The 22,837-nt window shown below is 41.1% G+C and overlaps 1 protein-coding gene across 1 annotated transcript in view; it reads left to right on the top strand.

Annotated features, from left to right (window-relative positions):
* KIT (KIT proto-oncogene, receptor tyrosine kinase) overlaps nt 1-22,837 on the top strand; it is a 51,263-nt gene that overhangs the window by 14,149 nt on the left and 14,277 nt on the right. Inside the window, exons 2-10 of the mRNA XM_015862359.3 lie at nt 2,986-3,225; nt 6,578-6,856; nt 10,187-10,323; nt 12,458-12,617; nt 15,385-15,574; nt 15,975-16,090; nt 20,296-20,410; nt 21,509-21,702; nt 22,727-22,833. Of these exons, the coding sequence (XP_015717845.1) occupies nt 2,986-3,225; nt 6,578-6,856; nt 10,187-10,323; nt 12,458-12,617; nt 15,385-15,574; nt 15,975-16,090; nt 20,296-20,410; nt 21,509-21,702; nt 22,727-22,833 (1,538 nt within the window). The remainder of the gene's footprint in view (nt 1-2,985; nt 3,226-6,577; nt 6,857-10,186; nt 10,324-12,457; nt 12,618-15,384; nt 15,575-15,974; nt 16,091-20,295; nt 20,411-21,508; nt 21,703-22,726; nt 22,834-22,837) is intronic.

Genomic DNA, 22,837 nt, shown 5'->3' with positions numbered 1-22,837 from the left:
TGAAATACCATGGCTTTTGTTTTAGGATGCCACAGTGTGCTTATTCTGTTTTTTCCTTTCTTTCCTCTGTTCCAGTGTGTAGTATATTTCTTGTGCCCCCAGACATACTGCTGTTTGCAGCCTGTAATAACTACCCACCAACTTGCTTAGATGGTCCTGCTAATACAAGTTAGAAAAACTCTTAACCTGTATGGTGACCAATGCTGAGGAAAAGAGTGGATAAAAGTAACAAATATTACATGAAAGTATGAAATAATGTGCATTTGTGTTTTGTTTTGTTTTGTTTTTTTAATCTTTCTGGCAAATATTATTTCTAGGATGCTTGTTTATATATTCAGTTGTGAGTTTGTGTAAAGGATTAGTGAACCTCATGTGGAAAATTTCTGGTGATGCTGGAAAAACAGGCATTGATGGACTGCCTGCCTGTAGGATTGTAAGTAAATACGTAAATCAGAGAGAGATGGGGAGGGAACAAGGACTCCCCCCAAAGCCCACACCACAAAGGAATTACACTGTAGTGGTCTGACCTTCCTTTGTTCCCTCGGATTTGTCAGGAAGAGGGGCAGTTACCTGAGCTGATCTCAATCCAGTATGTACCTTAAGAACAACTCAAGCTGTGAGATAAGTGAATGAAGTCTGAACTACATAATCTTGTCCCAAGTAATTATCCGATTGTTTTGCTTGAGCGTCTGTTGTCATCTGTGTGGGCAGGGAAATTCAGCCTCTGAAATGAGCCCTAGGGAGTGTTTAAAGACTCAAGTGGTGATGTTTTTTGAGACATGTTTATCTCTTTCAGATATGAATACTGTACATCAGGTCCAATTGTGCAGTATTTTGCTACACATTAGAAGGGCATGAGGTCATGGCTACTGGTAGGATTAAAGAGCTGGTCTTTGGAAAGGGCAGGTTTGTTGCTGCATCACACCTCAGCATTTGTGCCTATCACAAGTCATGCATGTGGTTTAGACATATCCACACTGCTTTTGTAGGTTGGTTAAGACTTCATTCTGTGCAACACCTGCCTGCAGTCTGTCCCTTACCTCTGTGAACCTGTGGATTAAGCCTTACATTTCACCTCCATGCACCCTTGTGCCCTAGGGCAGTGGGTTTGGGAAGGAGGAAAGCCCCATGTCTGGCTACACAGCACGTTGCACTGCAAGCAGGTTGTGTGCGGACAGTTTGGAGCCTGCGATCACTGCATGTTGTTAATCTGCTGTATAAATACTCCTGGGAGAAACAGAAGCAGAAGGAGCAGTTCAGCAAGCCAAGCTGGCTCAGTGTTTCCTCAGGGGCAAGTAAATGAGTTTACTCTCCGTATAGTTCTTGAGTTCCTTAAATAAAGTTATCACTTGCTCCACTGAGTGCTTGTCCACTGATGTGTGGGAGATGCAGAGGCAGCAGTGAGGACCAGTGAGGGAGTGTTTCTCTGTTTCATGCACAGACACCTGGCTTCAGTGTTTCTGCTGGCTGCGAGTACATCTCCTTTCACATGGACATGGTGTCATGTTAAGATAGTAGTTGTTGAATGGGGAATGTTGGGTCAGGGTCTTCCCAGACCAGGAAGGAATTAGATCATGTTGGTCTGATTATCCTTTGCTTCCCACTCTGTTCTGGCTTCTGGGATTGCCAGGAAGGGGAGCAGTTACCTGAGCTGGTCTCAATCCAGTATGCACTTTAAGAGCAACTAAAGCTGTGAGATAATTGAATTAAGTCTGGACTACATAATCTCATCCCAACTTATTATGTGATTGTTTTGCTTGAGTGTCTGTTGTCAAATGTGTAGGCAGGGAAATTCAGTCTCTGAAATGAGCCCTGGGTAGTGCTTTTGAGTGCATCTAGTGTTTTCAGAGACTTAACTCTGCTACTAGATACAGAGGCTGTACAGTTTTGCACAGTTGTGCTTTACATAAGAGGGACATTAGCTGTACTTACTGTAAACTAAGGGTCATTTGTAGGACTAAAGAGCTGCTCTGGAAGGGGAAAGGCTTGTTCATTAACACTACCTCAATATTTGTTTACATCATTGTGATGTTTGCACAGGTCCATGCCAGTAAGAATTTATCTGATTTTTCAGCTGTGAACTCTGTCTTGTACGTTCACAGACGCTTTCCTATCAGGGTATGCTAACACAGCAAACCCCTTCTTGATGGACCTAAATAATGGAGCCACAGAAGCCTGAAAGTGCTTCTTTATCCAGGTACACATTGTAATCTGGGAGGTGATTGGGAGCTGTGAGTTGAGGCTGCTGATTTTACACCAGTTTACTTCCTTAGAACTTTTATGAAGTGTTACTGTATATTCAGTGAAAGACACGGTAAGAGCTCACATTGAGCAGCTGTGATGGCCGGGAGATTGGTGCCTCAGTGACAGTCATTCAGCAATGTTGGTATGGAAGCTTGAAGGAAATTTTACATGGTTTGTCTGTTTGTTTGTTTGTCTGTTTAATAAATGACAAATTACTACCTCCACAAAAGAAATAAGCAAGTGTGGAAAGTATGTGACAGTGCCTTCATTAAAGTGGACATTTCTAATTGAGTGGAGCTTCTGAGAGAGCAACTAGAAATGATAACTGTTGAGCAAGGAAAGTTTAGTTCTTGGCAACATACTGAGTAAATGACAAAGAATGATTAAAAGTGCTGCCATGTAGAATCAGGCTCATATGTTCTTGAATTTAATTTTTAAATAGCTTGGGTCTGTTCCCATTCAGAAGCCAAACCATTGCAGAAACCGATACATGGTTTTTTAAAGACCACTTTCCATCTGCGGTGGTTATTTAATGTGTGTACAGAAGGTCGTACAATGCAAAAGGGGCCTGTAGAATTCTACAGCTTATTATTTTTAAAAATCAACCCCAAAAATATTAACGGCGTGTATATAAATAGCAATTTCATTGCAGAAAAACAAACAAACAAACAACAAAAAAACCACAACCTAGAGAAAGCATTGTGTTGACAGGCTTTGTATTCTGTGCTCTTGTTTTTTTAGGTGGTTCAGTGCCTCATGAAGAATCCTCACTGGTTGTCAACAAAGGGGAGGAATTAAGGCTGAAGTGCAATGAGGAAGGACCGGTGACTTGGAATTTCCAGAACTCAGATCCATCGGCAAAAACAAGGATTTCCAATGAGAAAGAGTGGCACACCAAAAATGCAACCATCAAAGACATAGGCAGATATGAGTGCAAAAGCAAAGGGAGTATCGTCAACTCTTTTTATGTTTTTGTTAAAGGTAAATATTAACGAATTATTTTTGCTTTCCTCATCCTTTCTTGTTCTCAAAGTAACAGGGCAATAAATGCTGGAAGAAAAAATGAATTTGAGACACAGGGAAAGAACATAGTCTAATAGAAAATTTCTACCCTGTCCAACAGACAAAGTCATTGCTTGCAGTAGCTTTTTCATTGGTTTTAAGTTCTGGATGAGTTTTGTTATACGTCACTGTTGTTATGTGGTGAGATATAATACTAGAGCTCTCTATCTAGAAGCCAATCAGGTGACCTAAATCAGTTGTGTGTGTCAGTCGTACTGTGAGGGAACAAGCCTTATGTATGGAAATGTATTTTTTTAATTCCATGCCATCCATCAGTATGGAGTCACGTAAGGTTTGTCCCCAGGCTTTTGATTTATTGAGACAGTTAGCTAAGGGATTTGGCTTTTTGAGGCTGCACTCTCAGGGTTAAGCCAGCAGGTAACAAATGCCTCTAGCTCCTGATCTACCTTCTGCCTGCTCAGAAATGTCTTGAGGAAAAATGCCTCTGCTCTGATGTTCTTTCCCAATCCTTTATTACGCCTCCTTTTTGTCCAGCATTTTATTCAGATTTCTTCTGTACTTTTGTTGGCTCTTGATCTGTGGCTTCATCAACTGTCCTCAGGATGCCAATTTACTGACAGCTTGGCATTCCTGGCATTCTCTTTTCCTGGCATTCCCTTTTTCTTTCTAAGGAAGACAGTTGTTTTGTATCTGCTTGACCTAGCTCTGGAAATGTTGATGGAAAAAAGTTCTGCAGCTTCCACCTACATTCCTCATCCAATAGGGGCTACTTCAGAGAGCTTCCCTTGAAATCTGCCAGTCCTTTAGGAATTCCTGCAAGGTATCTACCATCACAGCACAGTGAAGAGTGTCTTCTCAAGGAGAGATTTCTGACATACTGACATACAGTTTACACAACTGCATAGCCCCTGAGTTGTCCAAATAACCATGCAGCTACCATGGATGATTTTTCTTGACCTTTTGTGTTTCTCTTAGACTATGACCAAAGGAAATCTGGCGTATATTTTACCCATACGTGACATTTGTTGTTGACTTTATCTTTCATGACTGTTTTATGAAGGGCATGGTAATTATACCAGACAGCTGTGATCATAGATAGATGGACACATACATTTGTGTCTTCCATTATGCCAGTGACTCCTTCACCTTAGTGTAGCAGGCAGCCCTCCCACTGAGCATGATTACCAAAGCATCAGAGAAGCTGTGTAGTCCTCAAACAATACGTTGTTAACTTCTTTGTCTTAATGGTGTGAAAAATGTTCAAGCTTCACTTTGTGAGGTTCTTGACAGTAAAATAAATGTTTGTGATACTGGCCATAATTTTGCAATAGGATGGCCATTGTAGTGGTGGTTCAGTAACATCTCAGGGCACTTTGAAGATGGTGCCATGAGCTCAGATACTTACGAAGTTGCTATAGGCACCCTATATGCATTGTGCTTGTAAAGCTGAAAATGAAGTGAAAACAGGACCAAGAGTAAAGCTCTAGAAGGAGAGCCATAGTCCTGCACAGCCCCAGGTGACACAAAAAATGGTGACAGGTCTTTATCTCATATGCTGATCTAGATCTACTTGATCACAAGGATGATACAGTGTTGACAGACTGTAGGCATGTACGTCTTTCACCTCTCTGCTTTGGCAGAAAGTGGCTATATTGCATCTACAGTAGCAGCCTGTGTGCCTGTCTGAGTAAGTTCAGTGAAGATTCAGTTAGTTAAACACTTTCATGAGAGATCAGGTTGTCTATTCTTGATTTCGAGTCTTTTCAGACATGGGCAGTGTCTGACATGACACATGTGTAAGCACTTCCACATCTTGTGCTGGAAATCTGAGGTAAGCAAAGAAGGCACATGCATCACAAAGTATGCCTTGGGTGGTAAGCTTTGAAGAAAGGAACATGATTACAAGCAGCCTTATTTATATCAGGATTCCCTATGGAGAATCCTTTCACGTCTTCTGAATGTGAGATTTCCCTTCTGGGAGGAGATGGAAGATGAGAAGAAAGCTTCTTAGTGAATCTCCTTACACCAACAAAGCCTTTTCTGAAGTTGCTGTGTTCTGCATTCAGAAACACCTGCTTTTTTTCCCCTAGGGAGCCATGCTTTCCATAGAGTGAAGATATCTTGGCTCTCTTTGTACTGAGGAGGAAGTGGACTCTGAGGAAAGCAATCAGTTATGTGTCCATTTCTGTTTGTGGTCTCCGTCCTAGCTCTGGACTGATGCTTCAAAGGTTTTAGATTCTGCATTCTTCCAGTATCAAAAGAGGCTAAATCTATATCCTCATTCTCTTGGAAAACACTTTTGGTAGTTAACAACCTTTAGCTAAACATTGTACTTTCTGTTCAACCTGATACTTCTTGTCTTAAACCAAATTAATATTGTTTGTCATCTGAACTGGCTTCTCTTAAGTCTTCTCAGTTATGTCATAGCTTGTTTGATTTGTAGCCACTGAAGATATACCAGGCTAGTCTTGTAAAAACAAAAACTTCTTCCTCTGTTTCTGAAGTCCTAATTCATGATACATTGTAGGGAGGGCAGGTGAGAGTTGAAATACGCTTTTACGGGGTGTTTGTCATCTCATCATTCTTTTTTATTGTGTTTGCTATGAATGGTCAGGTTCTTAGCATCTCAAGGTCATCAGCCGTGTGGTTGGCTGAGATGAAATGCTTTAGAAAAGTTATCTTGGGAAGAATTACCTGATGATTTTTCAGTCAGATATGCTGTTTGTATATCTAGGTTCTTCTACAGAGGCTAAAAATACCCCTGGTTTAGAGAGGAGAGAGAGAGAAATTATTTGGTGCTTCCTCTGGTAGCAATGTGTGTTGATTCAGATTATGTGTTTTACAGAAGTGAAAACCGTAATTTTGGTGCTTTTCAACTTCCATTTGCTCATAAATTTCTTCAGAATCCTCTTGTGGGCATGAAACCTTACAGCCCTGCCACAAGCTAAAAGCAAATTACTTTTAATGGTCTGTGAAAATCTGTTTACTGTTGGTGAGGGTGGATGGTGGGGGTTTGGAGCTTAAAAAAAAAGTAAAAATCCATCTCCAAACAAAGAAGCAGTAGGATTATTTTTAGTGCACGTTATTCCTTACTGTGCCTGGTACTGAATGCTACTGCACATCTCCTGTTGTGCTGCTCTTTTAAGACAAAAGTTAATGTCTCTCGGAAAACTTGAATTGGGTAATGCTGATTTTTATTGGCTAAGTGTAAAACTTTTATTTGAAGAAAGTGCCTAGTTGCAGTGTTAGGATGATCAGAAATACCCTCTACAGTGTCAGCTTTTCTAACAGGTCCATGTGTTTCCTACAGATCCGAATGTGCTCTTCCTTGTTGATTCTCTGATCTATGGGAAAGAAGACAGTGACATCCTGCTGGTGTGCCCACTAACAGATCCAAATGTTGTAAATTTCACCCTGAGAAAATGCGATGGCAAACCTCTCCCCAAAAACATGACATTCATTCCCAATCCGCAGAAGGGCATCATTATAAAGAATGTACAGAGGTCATTCAAGGGCTGCTACCAGTGTTTGGCAAAGCATAATGGAGTTGAGAAAATATCAGAGAACATTTTCCTGAATGTGAGACCAGGTAACATTGGAGTTTTTTCTTCTTGTAGAGCACTTGATTTTCACCTTCCTTTCCTAGGAGCTGATGGAGGTGCTCTGATGAGAAACTTCCCCTTGTGTTCTGACTTTCCCATGGGTGGCAGTTCTTCTGGGGACTTATGGAGTCTTCTACTCAAAGCCTGATGTGCTTCTGCACCAAGCAGTGGCTTTGTGGCACGTCTGATGCTGCAGACAGCAGTTGTGTGAGGGCACAGGTTGTCTTGTGACACTTGGGTTGTAGCTATTCTGCAGGTTTGGCCACAGTCACTCCTGTCTTCTGTTTAAGGTGATTTCCAGATGTTTTTTTCACTATTTAAGAAATGTAGGTTGTGCTGTTTAACTTGGAGGACAAACCATTGCCCTGAGGTTTGAACAGGCTTGTGCAGGCAAAGTGGAGATTTGTATGCCTGACTCACATGTCTTGTCCATAAATGACAGCATGAAGAACCTGGGAGAAGGAGGGAGACTGAGCAGAGGCAGAGCTTGAGGGAACACAGGGACATTGTTTGTCTCCATCTTCATGGTCATGACAGCAACTGTGCTCCTAGGTCACGAGTGGGTTGTGTTGCCAGCTTGATGCACCACAGACCTCTGCAGACCTGTAGATTAATCCTTACATTTCACCTTTGCACGCCCTCGGGCAGTGGGTTTAGGAAGGAGGAAATCCCTTTGCCTCGCTGCACAGTGTGTTGCAGATAGGCTTTGTGTGGAGTTTGGAGCCTGTGATGACACTGTGTGTTTTTAATCCACTGTGTAAATACTCCCAAGGGAAGCAGAGGGAGTGGTTCATTAAGTCAGGCTGGCTCAACTACATCAGTTTATTCTCCATATAGTTCTTGAGCTCCTTAAAGTCATTACATGCTCCAGCTGCACATGTGTCTTTGTTGACATGTGTGGGAGTTGCAGAGGCTGCAGTGAGGCCTTGCCAGGGAGAATTGCTTGCATGCAAAGATATTTGCTGTGCTGCTTCTGCTGCTGCAAGTGCATCTCTGTTCACATGGCCATGGTGTCACCTTGAGATGGTTGTTGTTGAATGGGGAGTGTTGGGTGGAGATCCCGATGACCATCCCTGTGTTTTCTGAGAGGCTTCCAGTGGGCTCTCCCTCCAGTTCAAATGATGACTGATGCTAGGAGCAGTTGATGGGCAGCCTCCATGAGTATAGACCCTGCTGCTTGTGAAGGAGGGCTGCCCTTCCAACAGTGAGAGAAGGGGATATGGAGTTGTTTGCTTTGTGGCTGTGGTGGTTTGACCTGCTTGGACCTGTGCTCCTCAGCTGTGGAGTGGTCAGCAGAGACTGTCTGAAGCCTGCAAATTGATATGGCAAATTGAAGAAGTCTTTTTCCTGCTTATATGGCAAATTGAAGAAGCCTTTTTCCTGGTTATTTGGAAATTAATACTGAGAATTTTAATGTATTTTAATGATAAATAAAAGATTGTAATTAATGAGAACAAAAGTTTAATCTGTGCAGGCATCTCTGGCATTCTCCTTTGTCTTTAAGAACTCAAGTCCATTCTTGCTCTCTCTAGTGTTTGCTCTGTAACAGGTTTTTTTCTAACTCTTTTTTCAGGGATGGCCAAAGAAGGAAACTGCTTAACAGTTGATTGACACAACTGACAGGTCTCTGACATGGGAGAATGCAAGTTGTCCTATTGGTATATTTCACTTTTATGGGCTAGAAGCCTGTACTTGCTGGATCTAGCAGTGACTTCAGACAACAGGGCTTGGCATCTGTTTCTGGCAGCCCTGTGATGGTGCAGAGCAGTAGGTGGCCTGCAGGACCCAGGCACTGTGTTCCACTTCTGAGGAGAGGTGTTTAGTGAGTGGAAACATCTGCTGGAGGCCACCAGCAGCAAAATAGTGCCATGGTGTTGTCATCCTCCCTGTTGTCATTATTGTGCTGTAATGCCAAATCCATAACAGTGAAAAGTCCCACTTTATTCTTATCTAAAGTTTGCACTTCTAGTAGGCAACACTTTTGTAGTCATAATCATGGCACTTAAAGCCCCCAGCCTGAGCTGAATGAGAGGGGCCCATGAAGCAGGGAACTGTGCTGCGTACTCAGACATATGCTACCCTGATACTCTGACACAGGGAGTGCTTACGTCCAGCCCTTTTGTAAACAATGAGGGGCTTTATGGCTTTTTTTTTTGGTCCTTAGATGTTGCTGTCGGGTGAGAACACAGCATGCATTCTGCACTGGCTTCCTCATGTCCCCTGGGTACTGCTGTGGGGTGATTTTTTTATATGGGCATTTATATCTGAAGAGAGCAAACATGGTTCTTTGTTCCTTCCCATAACTGCTTACAGCAATACGAGGAAAACATTATTGTTAAAAAATGAATGGATGCAAAACATGGCATTTTTCTAAGTTTTATATAATTTACTTAATACAACTACAAAGTCTGTGTCGGAGGCAGGAAGAGAGTCTGGAATGCCTTATCTGATACATTGCAGTCACAATTTGAAAGTGAGTCTTGCTGCATAAAAGCACCAGTGAGAAGTTTACTTCTCCTAGCACAAGCCTGGAGTCCTACAAATGAGAAAAACTTAAAGAAGGTATTAAGAAAAGTAAATTGTAGAAGATCCAAAGAGTCAAAGAGCTTTATTGGGTAGGAGACACGTAGTCCTCAAGTATACTTGAGTTATGACTAGGGTGTAGCTAACCCACAGGGCTGTAGATGTGTGACATTTTCCTGAACAGACCATCCCAAGTTACGTAAGCACCTACCTTTCAGGTGACTGAGGTGTTAGTGACCATGGCTCCTGCCACCCCTGTTTCAGTGCATGCTCGTTGTGAGCAGAGGTTGTGGTGCTGTCAGAGGAAGGTGTGCTGAAAGCCTTGAGCTGCATGTGCCCTGCCTGGGGATGGAAACTTCCAAGCAGGTGTACCAGGTGCTTGCTATGGACCTGCCAGGCAGTGCTTTGTGTCAGCTGCTCCATTTTGTATTTTGAAGCTGCAGTTAATATAAGGCTGCAGTTCTTTGGTGTCTGACCTTCACTGCGCTTTTAGAGTACAACGTTTTAATTGCTGTCGAAGAATGAGTTGTCTCACTGATGGTTCAATGTTTTCAACTTTATCATGCAAGCTACTAAGCTCTAACAAGTATTACCTAACTTGAAATTTAATTTGAAGGGAGATTGAAGCAGAAATGTGCTTGTTGTGAAGAAACAAGTGTGTAATATGTTAAAGAAATTTGAATGCCTCTCGGAGGCCTGAAATTTTATTGGAAAGTTAATGACTGTTGATTTTTATCCCCCCTTGGAAACTCTGAAGCTAATGAAAAGTAATGCACTTCTAAATTGTTTTCCAGTTCACAAAGCTCTCCCAGTCATTACCTTATCCAAAAGCTATGAGCTTCTCAAAGAAGGAGAAGAATTTGAAGTTACATGCATAATCACGGATGTGGATAGCAGCGTACAAGCTAGTTGGATTTCTTACAAAAGTGGGGTGAGTGCCTTTAGCCATGTCTTCTGTGCTTCAGTGCAGTACACAAACTGTGAATGTTCATATTCTTGCCTTGGATCACTGGCATGGGGTTGATTTGGATTTGCTGCCTTCCCAAAGGGGCACATCCTACAGACTGGTGATAGTTCAATGGCTGTCCCGTGCCCGTGTGGGCCTTCACAGTCACTGAGCATAGCTAGAGGGATACTATCAGCACTGTCTTCTTTTTATAAACAGAAGCTAAAGTTTGGCTCTTCAATGTGAAGTTTAGGTGACCTCTGTTGGGCTGCCTAAATACGGAAGCACGGAGTGCCTACACATCACATTGCAATCAATGGGAGCTGCAAATATCAACACATGGACTGCAAATTACATATTCTAGTCGTTATCATTAACAGTAAAATACCTGCTAATTAGCATGGGATTGTATGTGACAGGAATAGTAGTAAGCAGTCACAGGAATGATTAATTCATTTAAATTATATGGTGCGCCTCACTAACTAGGAAAGTTAGTGAGAAAAATGAACTAGTGAACTGCCTGTAGTGATCACTGAAGTTGCCGCTGACATGATGGAATTAAATTATTGACAACTTGAATATGCCAGGGGTGTTGGCTGCTGGCAGCACAGCTACGCTGAAGACCATCAACAGAAAGGTCCCCTCCCCTGGTCACCTTGGTGCCTGAAACACAGGGCTGGGTATCTATCCATAAGAGAGTGCCCAGGAATCAGCAGGCACTGGTTTGTGCTTAAGGATACCTTCTACTCTTCTGAGTATACCCCAAAATTTAAATGAATTAAAAGCCCTTGTGAAGACCTGTTGGAAACTTCCTGCCACATATGTTCCCATGCTAATTGGCTGGAACTTTACTATTAATACCAGTAACTAGAATACATAATTTTCATTCTACATGTGCATGAAAAAAAAAAAAAAAAAAAAAAAGCTTCTGTGATTGTGTGATGTTTGGATAAATAGCACAACCTCAGGCAAATAGCAGACTATGAGTCTTATTCCCTGGGGCCACGTATCTGGCGCAGATTCTCTCACAGCTTCTCTCGCTAAGTGCTTGTGGCTCCCATCACCCAGCTCCAAGGTCTAGGGGGGCACTAGCAAAGATAGCATGGGACCTGCAGATGGAGCGTCTGGTTCTGTGCCAAGGTCAACAGCAAGTATTTCATTTAAGGACTGTGCTTCTTTTCTTGCTTCTCCCTCCGTTTTTCTCTGTTAGGATGTGATGAAACTGGAATCCTACCTTAAGTTTTCACGCTTTTTCATTTTATGAGTAAAAGTCACAAGGAAAATGTTTTTGGCTAAATAAGTTTGACCTTTCTGTTCCTTCTGGTAAATAACAGGGGATGCTATTGTTTAAATATTGACCATCATCACATTACATTTGGTACAGAAACAGAAGAGACATAAAATTCACATATGCAGAATTTTTCCTGAATAGGTTAAAGGAAAGAAGTTGAATGGAGCTATCACCATTTTGAAAACTGGGAAATTGCTGTAAGCAAACACTTCCACGCAGAACAGATTTCTATTGGTGGTTCATATAGCTCAGAAGGAATCAAAACTCCATAGAGAAAAGAAAACCCAAACTGTACTGCATGATTCTGTGATTCATTTGTACAAGTAAAACCTTCTGTCAAATCTCCACCTTCATTGTCATTAAAAGTCCAGCCATAGTGAGCTAGATCTGGCTTGGACACAATACTCTTTTCTCCACAGGACTGAAATATTTAAAGAAATCAGGTTTTCAGCTCTGTGTTTTGGGCTGGTCTCACTCAGGTGGGTTCTCCAGGTCTTTGTGGGGCTGGAAGCACTCTGTCTTGAAACATCAGATGGGAAAGCAGTGAAGTGCAGCAGAAGTGTGCCCCAGAGTGGGGTTTGGAGACTGGGAGAACAAGGGGAAGGGGTAGAACTTGGGAAAGGACATTGTCTCTCAAAGACAGCTGATCAAACGCTTGTTTTGCATGGAGAGATTCTAGTGACAGGTTTGTCGTGATGGCTTATTATTCCGGTTTAAAGTTATGAATATTAATACAGTGAAGTCATAATTACTTCTATTTTTAATTTATCGAGGAAAGATGCTGCATACACAGTGTTTTAGATGTTAATTGTTTTTTTCTACCGACAGATTGTTACAAGCAAAAGCAGAAATTTGGGTGATTATGGATACGAAAGGAAATTAACATTGAACATCCGTTCAGTGGGAGTTAATGATTCTGGAGAATTCACATGCCAAGCAGAGAACCCTTTTGGAAAAACCAATGCCACTGTAACCTTGAAAGCACTAGGTAAATAGTTCATATAGAAATCTTAACATTTCTCACTGTGGAAGGTGGAAAGTGAAGATTCTGAGTATTTTTCCCTTCCTTCTCACTCCTTTTCTCTAAACCTGAATGTGTGAGTTACTTCATTACAAGGTTAATGCAGACTTGGTGCCATATGGGGGTGGTTCAGGAAGGGCTATGTAGTGTGCAACTACTTTAATTTCTGCAGCCCTGTGCATGTTATTGGATTGCAATATTAGAACCACCCAACAGTGTATCCATCTCTCCGTTTTTTTCTCACCTTTCCTGGTTTAATTTAAAATTTAATCCAGTCTTAATGAAGCAAGTAATTTACCTTTGCCTAGTACTTTTCCTACGCTTTAGTAGTTTGGCAGCAGAAGCACAAAGCATATCTTCAGTACCTGCCTTCCAAGCATGGGAAATTTCACTGACATTGGCATGTCAATGTTTTTTTATTCAGGAGGTGTTATATATGTATTTGTATTTAAAATAATGCTGTGGGGAACACTGAAGTGTGTATAGGCAGCATGAAATGGCTCTGGAGCTCAGCACCGTGATAAATCCAGCATCCATCACTTCCCTAGTTTGGGGGATCATATCCCTTAATGGTGAGCAAACTCCCCTCCTCCCATTGTTTAACAGTGTCACTTAAACCTCTGTTCATATTAGCTTATATGATATACATTGCCATTCAAATTTTCAAGCTGCCAAAAAATGCTAACTTGATGGATTAATTAAGGACATATGCTTGACAATTCTGACCAAGTCTGTGTAGTTGGTTAAAATAGTTTCAGTTCCTTAACGTCAAGACAACCAAGGGCAACTGAGATACACCTGCAACGCTGCTTGATTTGCTTTCCCAAATAACCTAAAGAAAACAGAAGCACTTGATTTCTGTGGATGGATCTCCAGCCTAGCTGCAGCAGTCTGAGTGCACTTAACCTTGCTATACTGTTTGAGGGGGTAGGGCTCATGACACATTTTACTCTTTTTTTTAAAGAACAGAATAGACTAGATTCATATGTAAAAGAGCGAAACTGTATTAAGTATGAAAGAAAATCTTTTCCCCAAGGAGAATAATGTGAAGGCTTTTGTTATAAGAGGAGGGAAGTCCTTACCTAGAAGAATTCTTAGGACTACTATGCATGCAAATATGGTTTTAAAAAGGACTGACTTTAGGAAGTCTGATGACTAAAATAAAGTGCAGCATTGTAGAGAGCAGAAAATAAACCAACGAGCTTGTATTTAATAAAATATAAATTTTGTGCTTAGTAAAAAAATAACAGAGAAAAGCAGGAATATTTCATTTTTGGGATGTTTTTCTACCCAAACCTTCTCAAATTTGTTTTAAAATAAATAAACTCTTTCTCCTGGTTTCTTTTCGTCATTCATTGTCAATTTAGTTGTATCTTTCTAAGCCGTGCATCATGGGAAGTGATCTGCAGAGCAAACTGGAGGGACCCTCGGATTGTATCAGAATCTAACTCACTGTGGCTTTAACATTAGCCAAAAGGTTTCAGATAAATAAGGTTATGCTGGTACATTTCCTGGTTACTTATAAAAACTGTTGGTTTATGTAACCATAAACAGTGTCTAGAACAGTGTTTTGGACATTGACAGAATGAAAATAAATTCTTTTTTGCAGGCTCTTGGGTACTGTTTTGAATATGTGATTGTACAGGAAATAGAAAAAAGGCCTCAAAGGGAATAAAAATCTTAAGTTTTCAGGTTTAAAACCACCTCTCTCTCCCTCTCTCTCTCTCTTTTAATAACAGAGACTATTTTATATCATACCTGATTGCTGTGAGTTTACATCTTCCTTTCTTAAAAACATCTGTCAAGTGCTCTGTCAGCTCCATATGGTTTCACCAAGGCCCGTTGCCTTCGATTTTCATGAGCTCAGGTGCCCAGCTGGCTACAGCAGTTTGATCACCAGAAAGTGAGAAGAGGCAGAGGTTTGAGATTGATTGGAGGCTAAATTCAAGCTTTCCCAGCTTTTTCAAGCTTTTTTCCTTGTTATTGCAGTCTGTCTGTCAGACTGATAATTCCCGTATGAATTTGTGTAATAGGACTGAAAAAAATTGTCTTTCAAAGTGAGTCATCCTGAAGCTGATGAGTTCATTAATGAAATGATAACCACCGCAGTAAGGATGCAGCTCCATGTAGTATTTTGGAATGGAACTACACAGTGATAAATGGTATCTGCCAAAGAAAAAATTAAGACCCAGCAGTAGATGAACAGAAATGCCTTAGCTTGAGACAATTGCTATCCAGGCCTGTGGACTTAGTGCATTTTTCTCTAATTGCAGTCTATAATAGCTTCATTTGTAATGTCATTCTTAATTACACTTGACAAAGAATCGTTGAGTATTCTACTGTTGTCATAAGCAATCGATTTATCTTGCTCTTTTTTAGTGTTTCTTTTGTGCCATACTGTTAGTGACTCTGATTTTTTGAAGAATGTAAACACTGGAGTAGGATCAAGCACATGTTTGCATTCTTCCAGAAGCATATGAAGGCTATTTAGCACCAGGAGATGGAATCCTTTCTGTTAAAGCATACTAGGTTGCTTTCTTCTGTGTCTCACTGTTAAATATATAGCTAGTGGTTTCAGCAGGTGAGGGCCTAAGTTCTTCTTAATAGATTAGGTTTCCTGTTTCACAGTTGAATGTGTGATCACTGATCTTGAAGCAGCATAAGTGTGGTTAGAGTACCAGCAATCTCCTAAATGGCCCTGAAATTGTTTTTCTTTTCCTATTATGGCTATCAGCTAAAGGATTTGTCCGTTTGTTTGCAACAATGAATACCACAATTGACATAAATGCAGGACAAAATGGAAATTTAACAGTTGAATATGAGGCGTATCCAAAACCAAAGGAAGAAGTCTGGATGTACATGAACGAAACGTTGCAGAATTCATCGGACCATTATGTCAAGTTCAAGGCTGTGGGCAATAACAGGTAATAAGAACAGCTTTAAGTGCTATTGATTTCACTTTGAAACAGCAAATTAGAGTCCGCTCCAAAAAGTTGAAATTGGAGATGGCAAGAAAATTGTTTCTGAAAGGTCTTGCCGAAATGAGGCTTATCGCAGTACCCGGTGTGAAGTCTTCCTGCTGGGGTGTGGAGTAGCGCTGAGCTGAACACACCATCTGAGGGACCGGCGTGCCTTCCAGCTCACCTACATGATTCCATTGCTGCCTGTAAGCTAAAGTAAGAATTCAGTTTGAGCATGGAGGCCCTCCACCACCACACGGTGTATGCAGAAGATGGTGCCTTACTAATTTCTATCTTAGCTTTTTGTGCAGCGATTGATGGCAAGTTCTGAGCATCACTAATGCTTTTTTTTTTTGCTCTACAGTTATACAAGCGAACTTCACCTTACCCGATTAAAAGGAACAGAGGGAGGCATTTACACATTTTTTGTGTCCAACTCAGATGCCAGCTCCTCTGTAACATTTAATGTCTATGTGAAAAGTAAGTGAACAGTCTGAAATATTTCATTATCACAGTAATTGTATTTTATACAACATAATGTATGCACAAGATGTCACAGCGTGGTTCAGCATATGAGAGGCTTTCTGAAGTGAAGCACATGCTGCAAAACTATTTAAATGTCAAGATATAAAAGTGCAGAGTAGTTACACAAATCCACCTACTATCCAGCATGACCTTACGTTCTGGCAAACATCCTCCAGAGGTTACTGGAGAGCAGACAGATAATTTACACAGGAAAAAAAAAGTAGCACCTGGAAATATGGTCTCAAAACTGAGAATGTACTATAAACCTTTGATAATTTAAGGTGGAGCAGGAGGTACAAGGATTGCATACATATCATTTGCATTTTTGGCTGCAAAGTTGAGCTACTAATTTTCTTCAAGTTGTTTCAGTCGGATGTACAACTTGAAAATTGTAAGTAGAACTATTCATTTGTGCCTTCTGGCATGGAAATACTTCTGCATCACAATGTAGATCTCCATTGTTTAGGAGAAATCTGCAGAGCTTTACAAATGCACATGCTGTCATTTTTATGTGCTTATTAAAAAAAAAAAAAAAGGGCATTAACCTCAGTTCCAAATAGTATTCTTAAAGACAAAGGCTAAACTTGAAAATGAATTAAGTGAAACCTTCAGGAAACCGTCCTTTGTGGCAGAGCAATCCTGTTAGAGAATGTCTTACTCTCAGATATTGGCAGCTGCTAAAGGCAAAGATTAAGGACCGCAGGCACACTGGGAAAACTAATACAAGGTAGACAGCAATGCCTTCAACCCTGGACAACAAAAAGTATAGTAACAGTATATGCTGCAAACACGCTATTGCAATGCTTTAGCAGTAATAGTCCTTTCTCTGGGCATGGGCTCATATAGAGGAGCACCGAGATTTCTGCATGTGCACAAAACCCTAGATACTCATTTCTGAATTCTTCCCACTTGACAATGAATGTCATCATCTGAAGTATCAGTAACGTATTTGCAGTGCTGTAGTTTGGGTCTAGAAATATCATTTGGACTCCTTTTAGAACATGGCATTTCTTCTGTTCTCCATGCATGCAGTCATTTGTGTTGTGAATTCACTTCCCTAGCTGGGATTTTTGAGGTGAGAGCAATGGCAACCTTAGCTATCCTTTGCCATCTTGAATGAGTGCGGATCACAATCAGAAGGGGGAATTTTCTCAGTGTAGAACTCCATGTTGCTCCTTTTGACTACTACTTGACAAAGGCTGAAATTCATGCAGTCATGGTTAGGAAACCACTCTAGGACCAGCATGGTGAAGCATTATGGCCATGGTAAGAGAGAGTGTGTATGATGTAGTTTTGAAAGGCTTGCCTGTGCAACCAGCAGCATTCAGGTATCATTCATTCTTGTTTCAACATGGAGTTATCAACTTGGAAGTCTTGGAAGCAGTAAGGTCAGTCCTGTGATGAAATGAAGAGATTGAAGCCACCTCAGCAGAACCTTGGTTACCACGTAGTGTGACCCTGGGTGGGCTACCAACATTGCTGAAATGGATGGATTTGATCTACTTGGCTCAGAAAGAGTTTCTTTTGGTATTTTGATTCAACTACTGCAAATATTTTTTTTTCCTTTCAAAAAGGGAAGTCGGAGCAGGTTGATCCCTCAAAGAGATAAAAATAATGTCCTCTTTTCAGTGGTGTGTAATATGCTCATCATTTAGGTATGAAACACAAACTGCACAACAACATAACATACTATTTCAAATAGCAGAGTAACTGCAAAAGGTCAGTCAGGTGTGGGTGGGACAGACGCTGATCTAATCATGTGTCCTGACTTGGCCTTGTTGTCACTGGGAACTTTGCATAAATAGCTGGGATCTAGCTTCTGCTGTTTACAAGTCTGGCTCAGGCATGTAATCAGCAGAAAGCAATCAAACAGGTAAAACAGGATTCATAATCAGGGGGATATCTTCATGTAAACACAAATCGATGCTGAAGCATTTGCTGAAGGATGTGAGAGACTCTGTGCAGAAAGACTTCAGATTCGAACACATTTAGCAATTGCATATGCTAATCTAAAACAATACTAAATTGCTAAAGTAAAATGTAGTCAGTCATAGAGAGTGTTACACAAAGTGGGGAAGGAAAGAGCTCTGAAATTAGGAGCCAAAGGGAAAATTACAACTTGACAAGCAGTGAGCTGAACTGAGTTACAATTAAGAAATTGTACAAATCTCCAGAGTGGCAAGTTACCATGCATCTAACAATTAGTGGAGGAATCTTCCAGCTATTATCTGAGTTTAATGCAAAATAATATCTGGCTAAATGTATAGTCAACAAAATTCTGTCTGTGCAGGTGGGGCTTATGCTGCAAAGAGAAACCTGGTTGTGGTGTTAGAGGTTACATGAAGCTCTGTGTTCTTCCTGTCATTGCTGTATGCACTGGACAAATGAGCAGTCACTGTGGTGCTATGGAAAGATTCAGTCCAGTCCAGAAAATGGGGCTGTGGAAGGAAATGTATTTCTGTGCTGGTAGAAAATAATACCTATTAAATGTTAGTTTTTAAACATCTGCCTTCCTGTGCTAATCATGAAGAAATCGGTAATAAAAAGCAGCTGAACCCACAATGTTGTTATACAGAGCACTGAGCTGAAAGAGAATTGACCTCTCTCAAATCTTTGCTGTGTTCAGAATCAGCGTTGATAAGAGCTGAAAATCAGTTCAGATATGGTGAAATGAGAAGTTCAGGGCATCATTAAGAGAAGACTGGAGGTGCTGGGACGTAGCACAGAGTTGTGTGGTGTTGTGACACTACCTGACACACATCGTATACCTAAACACACAGTTACAATTTCACAATTCAATCTTGTTGATAGGAGCTTAGGAAAGCTGAATTTCTTACAATCCATGAATGCTAAGACTGTGCGAGATACTGCCTGCTATCAAAAAAGTTCTACTCCAAATGAGTAATGCTGAAAACCCGTCTCAACATTTTGCAACAGTGTTTGGTTCTGGGTGGTTTGCATAAGACACAGCATGTGGATTTGGAAATGAAAGAACATTCAGTTCTTGTAACATGACTCATGAGGAGATGCTACGTTATTGAGAGTGTACGTGTGTTTTATTGCCTCCAATTTAATCAGCAAGTAGAATATTCATTAAAAACGGTGTGCAGTCTTGGCACGTGGATTTTATCTGAAATAAGTTGCATTCTTCCACAGTTGTCAATGCAGTCTCACAACTTCCTACAGTGTTAGAAGCTCATCTTAGATCTTTGTAAAGTTATATTAATGGTTAATGGACTATTAATTTGTGCCAAGTGAGCGACATCTGTGGCATATAGTCTGGCTTTGCCATTAATGCCTTTTTTAATTTTTTATTTTTAATTTGCAAGGAAGCTAATATAGCTGTGGCTTCTAATTCTAGTTCTCCAATAAATAAATCTTTCTAATATCTTCCAGAGCCATGTAGGTGTTGTCCTTGCCTGAAGGCCTGTGACATTGGGCTACGCCTGCAAAGTCCACCTAATTGCTTTCCCATCATACTTACCACAGCAGCTCCGAACTGCATGCAGCACCAGCCTCAGTACAGAGACAAGGAATGCAGCGTCATAGCATGGGGCACCAGCTGGCTGCCTTGCTTTGTAAACTACCAGAGCAATCAGAAATTACAGCTTGGGCAGCTAATACAGACAGCCAAATATTAGCTTCCTCCACATGTGGCATTTCAGATGGTGAGCCTGTTAGGCCAGTGTTTTACTGGGACGCGTGCCCTCTGTGGGACAGGGATACGCATTGGTTGTATTGTGCTGCAGTTTGTTTCCTGACTGTGGTGGTAATGTTTAATGGAGGGCAGATGCAGGAGAGGTGCAGTTTGACACACAGCTGTGGAGAAACTGACCTTGTTAGAAGCTGGTGAAATTCCTCTGCGAGAACTGGAACTGCCTTCTTATTTAAAACACATACTTTGTTCTGTACAGCTTGTGGCTCTGCTGGTTTAGGATCTTTCATCAGATCAAAAGTATGGAGGAGGTAAGGAAATCCAATGGAAGCATTCAGTGTAAGAACAGAGATTTTCACAGCTTGTCAGTGTTGCGGGACCGTGGGAAGTTCAGTTCCCCTGACTCTATGGGTAATAACACACTCCAGTTACTGGAGTGATGAGCATGCGGCAATGCGAATTGTGTGCTCCTTTAACATGATACTCTCATTTGTGTGTGTTGCAGCAAAACCAGAGATCCTTACCTTGGATATACTCAGCAATGGCATTCTTCAGTGTGTGGCAGCTGGATTCCCAGCCCCTACCATTTACTGGTATTTTTGCCCAGGAACTGAGCAGAGGTGAGTTAAATAACCAGAGTGTCCAAAACCTATTCTAGATACAACACTAATATACAATTAAAAATTAAGGCTGAAAAATGACATGGTAGCAGTTACATTGCATCACTGTTTTCATCAGTTTAGGTATTGCATTGTTTGCAGTGGTTTGAAGGGAAGGGAGCAGTACACTTCAATACTCCCTCCCCTTTAAGGGAGAATAATCAACATTTTCTGCTGTGGAAAAGTTTAATCCAAGCTTTCTCTGGGCTGCAGGATAGCTAATGTTTAGATCAGTTTGGCCCCAAATGACACACATTCTCTATCCAATTTCACAGAATGACAGTCACAGAATCACTTGTGAATACAGCTGTTATCTTTTGTCTTATTGTGTAATGATATAATTTTTCAAGACATAAAGTAATTAGATTTCTATTCACGTGAAGCGTCTGACAAGTAAACAAGTCTGAAGTTATTATGATGTGTAAAACCTGATGCCTAGTTACCACGTTTCCAAAAGGCCTGCAGAGTTCCACTGTGAAGTGAGCGTCTGTGAGGCACATTTTCAGATTTATGTTGGCTTGCACTGTGGTTGCAAATCTTATACTAGCAAGTCATGGGTCTCCCACCTGCATCATTTCACTAGAACAGGTTGCCCAATGAGGTTGTGGTTGCCCACTTGCTGAAAACATTCAAGGCAAGGCTGCACATGGCTTTGAGCAACCTGATCTAGTGCAAGGTGTCCCTGCCTATAGCAGGAGGTTTAGAATGAGGTGATCTTAAAGGTCCCTTCCAACCCAAAGCATTCTATAATTCCATGATTTAATGGTTACAGGTTTAATGGTTACAAGACCCATGGTGGACTTAAGAGTATATATCCCTAGCCAACGGCATGTGCAAACCTCAGGGTATCCGTACAGCTTGTTCTGTCAATTTGAACCACTACATGGAAGATAAGAAGGCACTGTGAGTGGGATAAGTTTCCAGGATAAGATCTTCAGCTGAGTCTCATTGTGAAACCATGTTGTTTGAGTTCCTGGTGGTCTAGCTGCCTTCCCAGCATCACCTGCCATTCTGGGAAGGCAGTCTTCAGCAGGTAACTGACAGCTTTGTTCTTCCCAGGTGTTTTGACTCACCAACGATATCTCCCATGGATGTGAAAGTCAGTTACACTAATTCATCTGTGCCATCCTTTGAGCGGATCCTGGTCGAGAGCACTGTTAACGCCAGCATGTTCAGGAGCACTGGGACCATCTGCTGTGAGGCATCCAGCAATGGTGACAAGAGCTCAGCTTTCTTCAACTTTGCTATTAAAGGTAATCTCTGGAGTGAATGCCGGTGCTGTCCGGCTCTTGCTGTCTTAAAGAAATTCATCTTTTAAGATGAATTTATTTCGCAATAAAATTTCTGTGGCAGAATGTATGATAATATATTACCGTACAAGTTCTGCCTATCAAAGCTTTCTCTTCTCAGTTAATATTTGTGATAACATCTTCAGAACTACAAAGCAGTAGTTAGCTGGTTTTCTTCTGCCTGTGTAGTGTCTAGACCAGGGATACACCACCTGCAGCATGGCACTGGTCTGCCTTCTCTCTATCATTTTTTCTTCTCCTGTCTTTGTTTTGACTGTCTAGGTCCTAAACTGTATGCCAGGGTCTCTTTCAAGATAATCTGTATTTTTGTCTGTCTTTTACTATGTCTCAGGAAAGTGTGGTCTCAGCACTGACTGGAGTGTAAGGGCTCTGCTTTTGTGAAAGGAGTAACACACTAAAAAAGTGCATATGAATTTTGTAGCAGTACTGGTGGGTTTGTAGGGGAAAAAAAAAGCACTAGAACACAGATGAATCAAAATGTGTTTGTAAATCTCCGCTTGCTTTGGAAAAATCACGTTCTGCTGCTGCTTTTTTTCTCTACTACCCAGATATAACATACAAGTAAACTACAGTCAGGGTAGAGCCATAGTCCTTCTCAACCCTGTACAACCTCTGCTTTCAAAGACTGGGTTGTAGAGATTGTTCTTGGGGGAGGAAATTAGGATCTAGGAAAGCTAAGCTTCCTTCTTTGACATACTAGTACATCAGCTAGTACATACTAGCTGATCTCAGTGTCACACCTAGAGCTGAGGCTCTAGTGAAGCAAAGGATGTGGATTCTGTGCCAGGTCTTTCCAACCATGTCCTAAAGATGGATTCTGATGGACTCAGAGCACTTCTGGAAATGTGGAAACCTGAAAAGATATTACACAAAGAAGACTCAAGGAAAGCTTTTTCACTTGATTGTTTTTAGGGTATTTTTTCATTTTCAGTATTTAGGCAGGATTTTCTCTGTTTTTTTTCTCTAGAGCAAATCCGTACCCACACCCTTTTCACACCTTTACTAATCGCATTTGGGGTCGCCGCTGGATTGATGTGCATCATAGTCATGATCCTGGTGTACATATATTTGCAGGTAA

This window comes from Coturnix japonica, chromosome 4 (assembly GCF_054131305.1).
Source record: "Coturnix japonica strain WE chromosome 4, WE-NBRP24, whole genome shotgun sequence".
Classification (NCBI taxonomy): Eukaryota; Metazoa; Chordata; class Aves; order Galliformes; family Phasianidae; genus Coturnix; species Coturnix japonica.
This window is presented reverse-complemented; position numbering and strand designations above follow the sequence as displayed.